The sequence below is a fragment of the Ranitomeya imitator genome, chromosome 8 (genome assembly GCF_032444005.1).
Source record: "Ranitomeya imitator isolate aRanImi1 chromosome 8, aRanImi1.pri, whole genome shotgun sequence".
NCBI classification, from domain to species: domain Eukaryota; kingdom Metazoa; phylum Chordata; class Amphibia; order Anura; family Dendrobatidae; genus Ranitomeya; species Ranitomeya imitator.
In genome coordinates, this window is record NC_091289.1 from 92781828 (window position 1) to 92794330 (window position 12503).

General features: G+C 44.5%; 1 protein-coding gene across 6 annotated transcripts in view; it reads left to right on the forward strand.

The window, feature by feature from the left end:
• The window catches only part of FOXRED2 (FAD dependent oxidoreductase domain containing 2), a 746176-nt gene that overhangs the window by 199083 nt on the left and 534590 nt on the right, over positions 1–12503 (forward strand). For all 6 annotated transcript variants that reach the window (XM_069737156.1, XM_069737158.1, XM_069737162.1 and 3 more), the window contains 2 exons: positions 40–206; positions 8326–8491. In XM_069737156.1, coding sequence (XP_069593257.1) covers positions 40–206; positions 8326–8491 — 333 coding nt within the window. The remainder of the gene's footprint in view (positions 1–39; positions 207–8325; positions 8492–12503) is intronic.

Sequence of the window (12503 nt, forward strand, 5' to 3'; positions counted from 1 at the left end):
GTAATAAAAAACATTTTAAATTTAGTCACTGTTTTGCAGGTCCATTAAACTAAAGTCATCTTCTGGCATAAAAAAGAAATACCCCATTCTAAAGCCAAATTATGAAGCAAAGCATAGCCAGGGTCTATTTGTGGTGGGAACTGCCAGCCATGGTATTGACTTTCGCAAATCTGCGGGCGGATTCATTCATGGATTCCGATATACAGGTGAGAAATCTTGCAATCTCTTTCTTAAAGGGATTCCCCAAAAATGTAATAATATGGCCCTCGTCTTTTATGTCAAATGGCAGCTTGTCCTTGTCATGTGTCAGAATGGGTTGGAGAAACAGTTTTCTAGACCTGTGTCTCAAGTGACAGAGGAGTTATATCAGGAGGTTACTGTGGAGACACGAGGATCAGTGGGTGCTCTCGTCCGTTAGCCTGGCTGTCTTTAGCAACACCGCATGGACCAGGGCTCATCCCTCTGAAAGCCTTTTCTCCTTCCCCCTGCGTAGAATATTACTCAGACAACACAGGGTGAGGGTAAAACAACAGAATGTTACTTTATTGGATCACCAACAGTCAATAATATATAGTACACAAAAAAACAGTTGAGGCTTCGACTAGAAATGCTGTTGAGACCTAAGGATGGTGGGAAGCTGGCACTTCCGAACCCTTGGATTTATTATTTAGCTGCGCAGGGTCAACATATGAGGGGTTGGAGGGAAGTAGACGGTATGGGTTCAACACAAAGGATTCTGATTCATATTTTGGGCAGGGATCCATTGGTTGAGTGTTGTGGATTCTGTTTTTGGGCTCCCTCTGGTGGTTACAGATGGTACTGGGTGACTTGTGTTCTCTGTGGTCTCTGGTGTCCACCTGTTCTATCAGGATATGGGAGTTTCCTATTTAACCTGGCTTTCTTGTCATTTCCTCGCCGGCGATCAATGTAATCAGTGTGTCTTGTTACCTCTGGTTTCCGCTTCTGTAATCATCAGGACAAGCTAAGTTTTTGATTTTCCTGTTCCACGTTTTGCTTTATTTTTGTTTTAGTCCAGCTTGCAGTTATTTGATTCCTTGTTGCTGGTTGCTCTAGTGGGCTGATATTACTCCTCATGTTCCATGAGTTGGCACGTGAGTTCAGGTAATTTCAGGATGGTTTTTTGTAGGGTTTTTCGCTGACCGCGCAGTTCACTTTTGTATCCTCTGCTATCTAGTTTTAGCGGGCCTCATTTTGCTGAATCTGTTTTCATTACTACGTATGTGCTTTCCTCTCATTTCACCGTCATTACATGTGGGGGGCTGCTATTTCTGTGGGGTGTTTCTCTGGAGGCAAGAGAGGTCTTTGTTTCTTCTAATAGGGGAAGCTAGTCCTTCGGCTGGCGCGAGACGTCTAGAATCATCGTAGGCACGTTCCCCGGCTACTGCTAGTGTTGTGAATTAGGTTCAGGATCGCGGTCAGCTCAGTTTCCATCACCCTAGAGCTTGTTCTGTTTTTTGTGTGCTTGTCCTTTTGTGATCCCCTGCCATTGGGATCATGACAGTATCGCCGGCCCAAAGTGGTAATCGTATTGGCTGAAGTAGGAGGAAAAGTAGTCTGAGGAAGTTTTTTTTTTTTTTTTTCCTTCCCTCAGAGTTTGCTGCCTAGCCTTAATTGCAGCCTGGCTGCGTCTTACCTCCTCTTAATCCTTGAATGGCTCTGACCTCAGCTGTTTATCATGGTGGTCCAGAGTTTGGCTTCCAGCCTGAATAATCTTGCTGCTAAGGTTCAAAATATACAAGATTTTGTTGTACATGCTCCTATGTCTGAACCTAGAATTCCTATCCCAGAGTTTTTTTCTGGAGATAGATCTAGTTTTCTGAATTTTAGGAACAATTGCAAGTTGTTTCTTTCTTTGAATTCTCGCTCCTCTGGAGACCCTGCTCAGCAAGTCAAAATTGTAATATCTTTCCTGCGGGGTGACCCTCAGAATTGGGCATTTGCATTGGCACCAGGGGATCCTGCGTTGCTCAATGTGGATGCGTTTTTTCTGGCATTGGGTTTGCTCTATGAGGAACCTAACCTAGAGATTCAGGCTGAAAAAGCTTTATTGGCTCTCTCTCAGGGGCAAGATGAAGCAGAAATATATTGTCAGAAATTTCGGAAATGGTCGGTGCTTACTCAGTGGAATGAGTGCGCTCTGGCTGCAAAATTCAGAGATGGCCTTTCTGAGGCCATTAAAGATGTTATGGTGGGGTTCCCGGCGCCTACAGGTCTGAATGAGTCTATGACTATGGCTATTCAGATTGATCGGCGTTTACGGGAGCGCAAACCTGTGCACCATTTGGCGGTGTCTTCTGAACAGGCACCTGAGACAATGCAATGTGATAGAATTCAGTCCAGAAGTGAACGGCAAAACTATAGGCGGAAAAATGGGTTGTGTTTTTATTGTGGTGATTCAGCTCATGTTATATCAGCATGCTCTAAACGCACAAAAAAGGTTGATAAGTCTGTTGCCATTAGTACTTTACAGTCTAAGTTCATTCTGTCTGTGACTCTGATTTGTTCATTATCAGCCATTTCCGTCGATGCCTATGTGGATTCAGGCGCTGCCCTGAGTCTTATGGATTGGTCATTTGCCAACCGCTGTGGGTTTAGTCTGGAGCCTCTGGAAGTCCCTATTCCTTTGAAAGGAATTGACTCTACACCTTTGGCTATGAATAAACCTCAGTACTGGACACACGTGACCATGCGTATGACTCCCGTTCATCAGGAGGTGATTCGCTTCCTGGTACTGTATAATTTACATGATGTCTTAGTGCTTGGTCTGCCATGGTTACAAACTCATAACCCAGTCTTGGACTGGAAGGCGATGTCTGTGTTAAGCTGGGGATGTCAGGGGGTTCATGATGATGCACCTCCGATTTCTATCGCTTCATCTACTCCTTCTGAGGTTCCTGTATTTTTGTCTGATTATCGGGATGTTTTTGAGGAGCCTAAGCTCAATTCGCTTCCTCCTCACAGGGATTGCGATTGTGCTATAGATTTGATTCCTGGCAGTAAATTTCCTAAAGGTCGTTTGTTCAATCTGTCAGTGCCAGAGCATACTGCTATGCGGGATTATGTTAAGGAGTCCTTGGAAAAGGGACATATCCGTCCATCTTCATCTCCTTTGGGAGCAGGTTTTTTTTTCGTCGCCAAAAAAGATGGTTCCTTGAGGCCTTGTATAGATTACCGTCTTTTGAATAAGATTACGGTCAAATATCAATATCCTTTGCCATTGTTGACTGATTTGTTCACTCGCATTAAGGGGGCTAAATAGTTCACTAAGATTGATCTTCGGGGTGCGTATAATCTTGTGCGGATTAAGCGGGATGATGAGTGGAAAACCGCATTTAATACGCCTGAGGGCCATTTTGAGTATTTGGTGATGCCTTTTGGACTTTCTAATGCTCCTTCTGTCTTCCAGTCCTTTATGCACGATATTTTCCGTGAATATCTGGATAAATTTATGATTGTGTATTTGGATGATGTTTTGGTTTTTTCTGATGACTGGGAGTCCCATGTTCAGCAGGTCAGGAAGGTGTTTCAGGTCCTGCGGGCCAATTCTTTGTTTGTGAAAGGTTCAAAGTGTCTCTTTGGAGTCCAGAAGATTTCTTTTTTGGGGTATATTTTTTCCCCTTCTACTATTGAGATGGATCCCATCAAGGTTCAAGCTATTTGTGACTGGACGCAGCCTACATCTCTTAAGAGTTTACAGAAGTTCTTGGGCTTTGCTAATTTTTATCGTCGTTTCATAACTAATTTTTCTAGTGTTGTTAAGCCTTTGACGGATCTGACTAAGAAGGGTGCTGATGTTGCTGATTGGTCTCCTGCGGCTGTGGAGGCCTTTCAGGAACTTAAGCGCCGGTTTTCTTCTGCTCCTGTGTTGCGTCAGCCAGATGTTTCGCTTCCTTTTCAGGTTGAGGTTGATGCTTCTGAGATTGGAGCGGGGGCGGTTTTGTCACAGAGAAGCTCCGATTGCTCGGTGATGAAGCCATGTGCGTTCTTTTCTAGAAAGTTTTCGCCCACTGAGCGGAATTATGATGTTGGTAATCGGGAGCTTTTGGCCATGAAGTGGGCATTTGAGGAGTGGCGTCATTGGCTTGAGGGTGCTAGACATCGTGTGGTGGTCTTGACTGATCACAAAAATCTGATTTACCTTGAGTCTGCCAAGCGTCTGAATCCTAGACAGGCTCGTTGGTCACTGTTTTTCTCTCGTTTCGATTTTGTGGTTTCATACCTGCCAGGTTCAAAGAATGTGAAGGCGGATGCTCTTTCTAGGAGTTTTGTGCCTGATTCCCCTGGAAATTCTGAGCCCAATGGTATCCTTAGGGATGGGGTGATTTTGTCGGCTGTCTTCCCAGACTTGCGACGTGCTTTGCAGGAGTTTCAGGCGGATAAACCTGATCGTTGTCCGCCTGAAAGACTGTTTGTTCCGGATAATTGGACCAGTAGAGTCATCTCCGAGGTCCATTCTTCTGCGTTGGCAGGTCATCCTGGAATATTTGGTACTAGAGACTTGGTGGCCAGGTCTTTTTGGTGGCCTTCCTTGTCGAGGGATGTGCGTTCTTTTGTGCAGTCTTGTGAAGTCTAAGCCTTGCTGTTCTCGGGCCAGTGGATTGTTGTCACCTTTGCCTATCCCGAAGAGGCCTTGGACGCACATTTCCATGGACTTTATTTCGGATCTCCCTGTCTCTCAAAAAATGTCCGTCATCTGGGTTGTGTGTGACCGCTTTTCTAAGATGGTTCATCTGGTCCCCTTGCCTAAGTTACCTTCCTCCTCTGAGTTGGTCCCTCTGTTTTTTCAGAACGTGGTTCGTTTGCATGGGATTCCGGAGAACATTGTTTCTGACAGGGGATCCCAGTTTGTGTCTAGATTTTGGCGGACGTTCTGTGCTAAGATGGGCATTGATTTGTCCTTTTCGTCTGCATTCCATCCTCAGACGAATGGCCAGACGGAACGAACTAATCAGACCTTGGAAACTTATTTAAGGTGTTTTGTTTCTGCTGATCAAGATGACTGGGTTACCTTTTTGCCGCTTGCCGAATTTGCCCTTAATAATCGGGCTAGTTCTGCTACCTTGGTTTCTCCTTTCTTTTGTAATTCGGGGTTTCATCCTCGTTTTTCCTCTGGTCAGGTGGAGCCTTCTGATTGTCCTGGAGTGGACATGGTGGTGGATAGGTTGCATCAGATTTGGAGTCATGTGGTGGACAATTTGAAGTTGTCCCAGGAGAGGGCTCAGCAGTTTGCTAATCGCCGTCGCCGCGTGGGTCCTCGACTTCGTGTTGGGGACTTGGTGTGGTTGTCTTCTCGTTTTGTTCCTATGAAGGTCTCTTCTCCTAAGTTCAAGCCTCGGTTTATCGGTCCCTATAGGATCTTGGAAATTCTTAACCCTGTGTCGTTTCGTTTGGATCTCCCGGCATCGTTTGCTATTCATAATGTGTTCCATCGGTCGTTGTTGCGGAAGTATGAGGTACCTGTTGTTCCTTCGCTTGAGCCTCCTGCTCCGGTGCTGGTGGAGGGAGAATTGGAGTATGTTGTGGAGAAGATCTTGGATTCTCGTGTTTCCAGACGGAAACTTCAGTATTTGGTCAAGTGGAAGGGTTATGGTCAGGAGGATAATTCTTGGGTGGTTGCCTCTGATGTTCATGCTGCTGATTTGGTCCGTACATTTCATAGGGCTCATCCTGGTCGCCCTGGTGGTTCTCGTGAGGGTTCGGTGACCCCTCCTCAAGCAGGGGGTACTGTTGTGGATTCTGTTTTTGGGCTCCCTCTGGTGGTTACATATGGTACTGGGTGACTTGTGTTCTCTGCGGTCTCTGGTGTCCACCTGTTCTATCAGGATATGGGAGTTTCCTATTTAACCTGGCTTTCTTGTCATTTCCTCGCCGGCGATCAATGTAATCAGTGTGTCTTGTTACCTCTGGTTTCCGCTTCTGTAATCATCAGGACAAGCTAAGTTTTTGATTTTCCTGTTCCACGTTTTGCTTTATTTTTGTTTTAGTCCAGCTTGCAGTTATTTGATTCCTTGTTGCTGGTTGCTCTAGTGGGCTGATATTACTCCTCATGTTCCATGAGTTGGCACGTGAGTTCAGGTAATTTCAGGATGGTTTTTTGTAGGGTTTTTCGCTGACCGCGCAGTTCACTTTTGTATCCTCTGCTATCTAGTTTTAGCGGGCCTCATTTTGCTGAATCTGTTTTCATTACTACGTATGTGCTTTCCTCTCATTTCACCGTCATTACATGTGGGGGGCTGCTATTTCTGTGGGGTGTTTCTCTGGAGGCAAGAGAGGTCTTTGTTTCTTCTAATAGGGGAAGCTAGTCCTTCGGCTGGCGCGAGACGTCTAGAATCATCGTAGGCACGTTCCCCGGCTACTGCTAGTGTTGTGAATTAGGTTCAGGATCGCGGTCAGCTCAGTTTCCATCACCCTAGAGCTTGTTCTGTTTTTTGTGTGCTTGTCCTTTTGTGATCCCCTGCCATTGGGATCATGACAGTTGAGGTTTTGGAAGAAGATAGTTTTGGGAAGTTTGGGTTGGCTTACCCCACTCTGATAATGATCCATAGGGTGTTCGTGGCAATTAAGAGGATTAGTGGTGTGGAACACTTGACTAATTTCTCCCCGATATGGCAGAATGATAATTTACCAGAGTTTGTTAAAATGGGGGACTTTAACATTTGGAAGAGATTGGGAATATATTACATTGGCCAGATATGGGATGGGCAAGGTCTGTTATCTTTTGAGAAATTACAGGAGACCTATGGGTTACCGGAGGTCTGTAGGTTTCAGTATAGACAGTTTCATCATGCTCACATGGCACAGAGTCAAATGGTTGAAATGTCGGTCCAGACAGATATCCTTGTGGATTATATATGTGTAAAAGGGGGGACAAGAGGAGTTGTGTCCAATATTTACAGGGACCTACTGTTTACCTTTTTTCAAAGTTACCCGATCAAACCAAATGAGAAAATGGGAAGTAGAGGTGGGAAGGATAGAGGAGGATAAATGGGAGGAAATATTGGAATATATACCCAAACTGTCGCTAAGCGAGCCTGCCGACTTTCACAAATATATGTACTCCATAGAGTATATAAGACGCCAGACAGATTGTACAAAGCTAGTTTGAGACAGACTTCGGAATGTCCTAGGTGTCGGGCTGAGGTGGCCGGGATTCTACATATGCTATGGCAATGTCCAAAATTGAATACATTTTGGTTGGAAGTGGGTGCAGCAATTGGAAGGGTATATAACTGTAGAATTGAGAGGGATCCTGAGGTGTGTATTTTGGGATAAGTGGAGGAGATCCGGGTACTTAATTGTCATAAGCTGGAAATAGCCAGGTTATTATATTGTGAGAAAACTGATCGCTAGATATGGGATAAATGAAGAACCACCGATGGTGCGGCAATTTTATAGACAGTCTGACATTATTATAGGAATAGAAAAATGGATTTATGCCAAAAGGAAAAAAAGGCAATACTTTTGAAATACTGTGGAAACCCTGGGTGGAGAGATGATGAACCCAGAAAGTCTGTGTTGTATTAATGTATATTGCTGTTAAAATGCGTTTTTTTATTATTGTTATTATTATTATTTATTTCTATAGCACCATTGATTTCATGGTGCTTTACATGAGAAGGCGTTACATACAAGTTACAGATATCACTTACAGTAAACAAACTAACAATGACAGACTGGTATAGAGGGAAGAGGACCCTGCCCTTGCGGGCTTACATTCTACAGGATTATGGGGAAGGAGACAGTAGGTTGGGGGGTTGCAGGAGCTCCGGTGTTGGTGAGGCGGTAGCTTCGGTAGTGGTGAGGAGGCAGCGGGGTCAGTGCAGGCTGTAGGTATTATTAGGTTTGTGTACATTAATAGGTGGGCGGGGAGGGAGATTTTTTGTAATATCTGTACTTGTTCACTTTTGACAAATTGACTTTGCCTGATGTTTTGTTAATTATTAAAAATGTATCTGATTAAAAACAAAATGATTATCAGGCTGCTGCATATGCAGATACCTAGGAACCAGCCATCTACTAATGCTGAGATTGGAGGGTGAGATTGGGTGAGGAGTCATGGAGCACTCTCCTCATGATTTCACCAGACTCAAAACTACGATCACTCATATGCACCAAATGTTGTAATATTTAGGTGCATTTTCGAATTGTGGGAGAGCGAACCTATTCTCATACTATGTTGCCCTTACCTAGTCTAATTACTGATCCACAGTTCATTGGGGTAAATATTGTAGTATATATAGTGTATATTGTATTATGTTCATGTAAACAGGTCAGGTAAACTGTTTAATATGTTTTGTTCTTTAGCTCGATCTGTACATCGCATGATGGAGAACCGCTACCACAATATTCCCTGGCCATCAACTCATTATTCAATCTTCCAACTCTTAAATGTATTACTGAGGCGAATAAATGAAGCATCAGGCCTTTACCAGATGTTTGATGTCCTGGTTGATGTAATTCTTCTTGGAGAGTAAGTTCTTGCTATATTCACACATTTATATATTTTCAAATATTTGCCAAAGTGCTTTTTTTTACAGTTGATGTATAAGGACTTTAGCTGCAATAGACATTCAAAAGTTTGGTCAACTGTTAATTCCACCAGCTCATCATAACCATAGTTGACCTGCTGTTAATTTGCTAAAAGGGGTTTCCCATTTTTTAATAAAAACAAGTTCCACAACTGGATGTTTAACCTTTTTTTGGGAACATGTCACCAGAAAACAACTGCAGATATATGGGGTTAATCTTCAGGTTACAAGCGTTACTAACCTGCCTGGCACCTGCACTTTGTTGAACGCTGCTGATAAAATGAACTTTATCCTCCCCACTGAATTCGGTTCCAGTCACGGGGCGCTGGCGCAAGTTCAGTGACCGCTCTGAGAGTACACAGTGGCGGCTGTAACAGTGCCCCCGGCCCTGGCTGACACTGGCTCTGCATTGGGGGCGACTGTCAGTCAGGGCCGGGGGTACAGTTACAGCCGCCGCTCTGTATTTTCAGAGCAGTGACTGAACCAGCATCGCCCCCTCTGACTGAAACTGAATGCTGCTTGGGAGAAAAAAGTAAAATTTCTCCTGCAGCCTTTGGCTGCGTGCTGGCGCTGGGCAAGTTAGTAACGCTATTAAAATGCAGATTAACAGCGTTTTTATGGTGGTAGGTTCCCTTTAAGAACCGAGCTATTTTGTAGGTTATGGGGTACTCTGGGGAGATAAATTTTGTATTGTCATTGCCTTCTTAATCTATAAAAATGAGCTGCCCAGTGCTCTTATATTATCTTTAGAACACTTGTAATTCATTGTGACAGCAGCGGCTCCTCACTGCTCTCGTCTGGGACCGTATATCACACAGCAGTGTGTAGCTCCCCCTTATGAGTAAGGCCTGTTTCACACTTCCGTCTTTTAGCTCCCGTCGAAATTCGTTGATTTTTGAAAACACAGGATCCTGCAAATTTTTCTCTCTCTCATTCAAATTCAGGCAGCACCTCATTCGACGCATCCGTCAAAACACTGGATGCGTTACACACGTTTTTCACTATTTTGTGCACATCCGTCGATACGTCACATCGACGCATTATGACGGCCGCCTGCCGACGAAAGTGTGAAAGAAGCCTAACAACCTCTCTGGCTTTTAGTAGCAGCAGCCAGACCCTGATGTCTCCTTCACTGCAGCATGGGATGAGGGGACATGGCAGATTCCCGTCCTGCCCCCTGGCTAGCAGCCTGGCGCCTGATAATGTTTATTTCATTGTAGAGCTACTAGCAGGGAGCAAGCCATGCCTCTGCCATGCCCCCACACCTCAATTTACAGACAGGTAGAAATTATTGAGGGGCTGACATGTTAGGAGCTCCTCTTCATTGCTCTCCCCTCCCTTCTGGGATGTTACAGCAGTGTGCAGCTCCCTGCTGTTACTATCAGTCAGTCTCATTATAATACACTGTGTGCAGAATTATTAGGCAAGTTTATTTTAGAGGATTATTTTTTCTATTGATCAACAACTATGTTCTCAATCAACCCAAAAGACTCATAAATATCAAAGCTTAATATTTTTGGAAGTTGGAGTGTTTTTTTTTTTAGATTTGGCTATCTTAGGAGGATATCTGTTTGTACAGGTAACTATTACTGTGCAGAAATATTAGGCAACTTAATAAAAACCAAATATATTCCCATCTCACTTGTTTATTTTCACCAGGTAAACCAATATAACTGCCCAAAATTTAGAAATAAACATTTCTGACATGCAAAAACAAAACCCCAAAAAATGAGTGACCGACCAGTGACCTTTCTTTATGATGACAGTCAACAGCCTTCCATCCATAGGTTCTGTCAGTTGCTTGATCTGTTTACTATCAACATTGCGTGCAGCAGCCACCACAGCCTCCCAGACACTGTTCCGAGAGGTGTACTGTTTTCCCTCCCTGTAGATCTCACATTTTATGAGGGACCACAGGTTCTCTATGGGGTTCAGATCAGTTAAACAAGGGGGCCATGTCATTATTTTTTCTTGTTTGAGACCTTAACTGGCCAGCCACTATGTGGAGTAGTCGAAGGCATGTGATGGAGCATTGTCCTGCATGAAAATCATGTTTTTCTTGAACGATACCAACTTCTTCCTGTACCACTGCTTGAAGAAGTTGTCTTCCAGAAACTGGCAGTAGGTCTGGGAGTTGAGCTTCACTCCATCCTCAACCCATAAAGGTCCCACAAGTTCATCTTTGATGATACCAGCCCATACCAGTACCCCACCTCTACCTTGCTTGCGTCTGAGTCGGAGTGGAGCTCTCTGCCCTTTACTGGTCCAACCTCTGGCCCATCAAGAGTCACTCCCATTTCATCAGTCCATAAAACCTTTGAAAAGTCAGTCTTAAGATATTTCTTGGCCCAGTCTTGATGATTTATCTTATGTTTCTTGTTCAAAGGTGATCGTTTTTAGCCTTCCTTACCTTGGCCATGTCCCTAAGTATTGCACACCTTGTTACTCCAGTAACGTTACAGCTCTGAAATATGGCAAAACTGGTGGCAAATGGCATCTTGGTAGCTTCACGCTTGATTTTCCTCAATTCATGGGCAGTTATTTTGCGCCTTTTTTGTCCAACACGCTTCTTGCGACCCTGTTGGCTATTTGCCATGAAACGCTTGATTGTTCGGTGATCACACTTCAAAAGTTTGGCAATTTCAAGACTGCTGCATCCCTCTGCAAGACATCTCACAATTTTGGACTTTTCAGAGCCGTTCAAATCTCTCTTCTGACCCATTTTGCCAAAGGAAAAGAAGTTGCCTAATAATTAAGCACACCTGATGTAGGGTGTTGATGTCATTAGACAACACCCCTCCTCATTAGAGATGCACATCACCTGATTAACTTAATTAGTAGTTGGCTCTCAAGCCTGAACAGCTTGGAGTAGGACAATATGTATAAAAAGTATCATGTGATCAAAATAAAACTTGCCTAAAAATTCTGCACACGGTGTAGCTGTTTCCCTGCAGAGAACAGGGGGCGTGGCCACGCCCCATCTTCTTGAGCTGACTCTTATAGCAAGGAGCATCACAGTTCTGTATGACGCAGTATGCCAAACGAGAAGGGGAAGCAGTGAGGAGCAGTTCCTGTCACACTGAATTACGAGTATTCTAAAGATAAGAGAACTGCACTGGGCAGCTCATCTTTATAGTTTATCAGGGCAGAAACAGTACAAAAAATGTTTATTTCCCTGGGCTACACCTTTAATTACTGAACCTTATTTTCCAAGTGTGACCAGGTCAACATAGTCCAGTGATTCTGAGACTGTTTTTTTGTGACATGTTGTACTTCGTGTTAGTGGTAAATTTTTGTCTATATCATTTGCATTTATTAATGAAAATAGCAAAAATTTGACAAAAAATATGGCATTTTTTTCAAACTCTAATTTTTTTGCCCTTAAATCACATAGTTATACCTCACAATATACCGTATATACTCGAGTATAAGCCGAGATTTTCAGCCCAAATTTTTGGGCTAAAAGTGCCCCTCTCGGCTTATACTCGAGTCACGGTAGCGGTGGGGTCGGCGGGTGAGGGGGAGAGGGCGCTGAGGCATACTTACCTAGTCCCAGCGATCCTGGCGCTCCCCCTGCCGTCCCACGGTCTTCTGTGCTGCAGCTTCTTCCCCTCTTCAGCGGTCACGTGGGACCGCTCATTAGAAAAATGAATAAGCGGCTCCACCTCCCATAGGGGTGGAGCCGCCTATTCATTTCTCTAATCAGCGGTGCCGGTGACCACTGATAGAGGAAGAGGCTGCGGCACAGAAGACCGTGGGACAGCAGGGGGAGCCGGACGTCGGGACCAGGTAAGTATGTAATATTCACCTGTCCGCGTTCCAGCCGCCGGGCGCCGCTCCATCTTCCCGGCGTCTATCTGCGCTCTGACTGTGCAGGTCAGAGGGCGCAATGACGCATATAGTGTGCCTGATCAGTCAGAGGGGGGAGACGCCGGGACCGGACGCTGGGAGCTG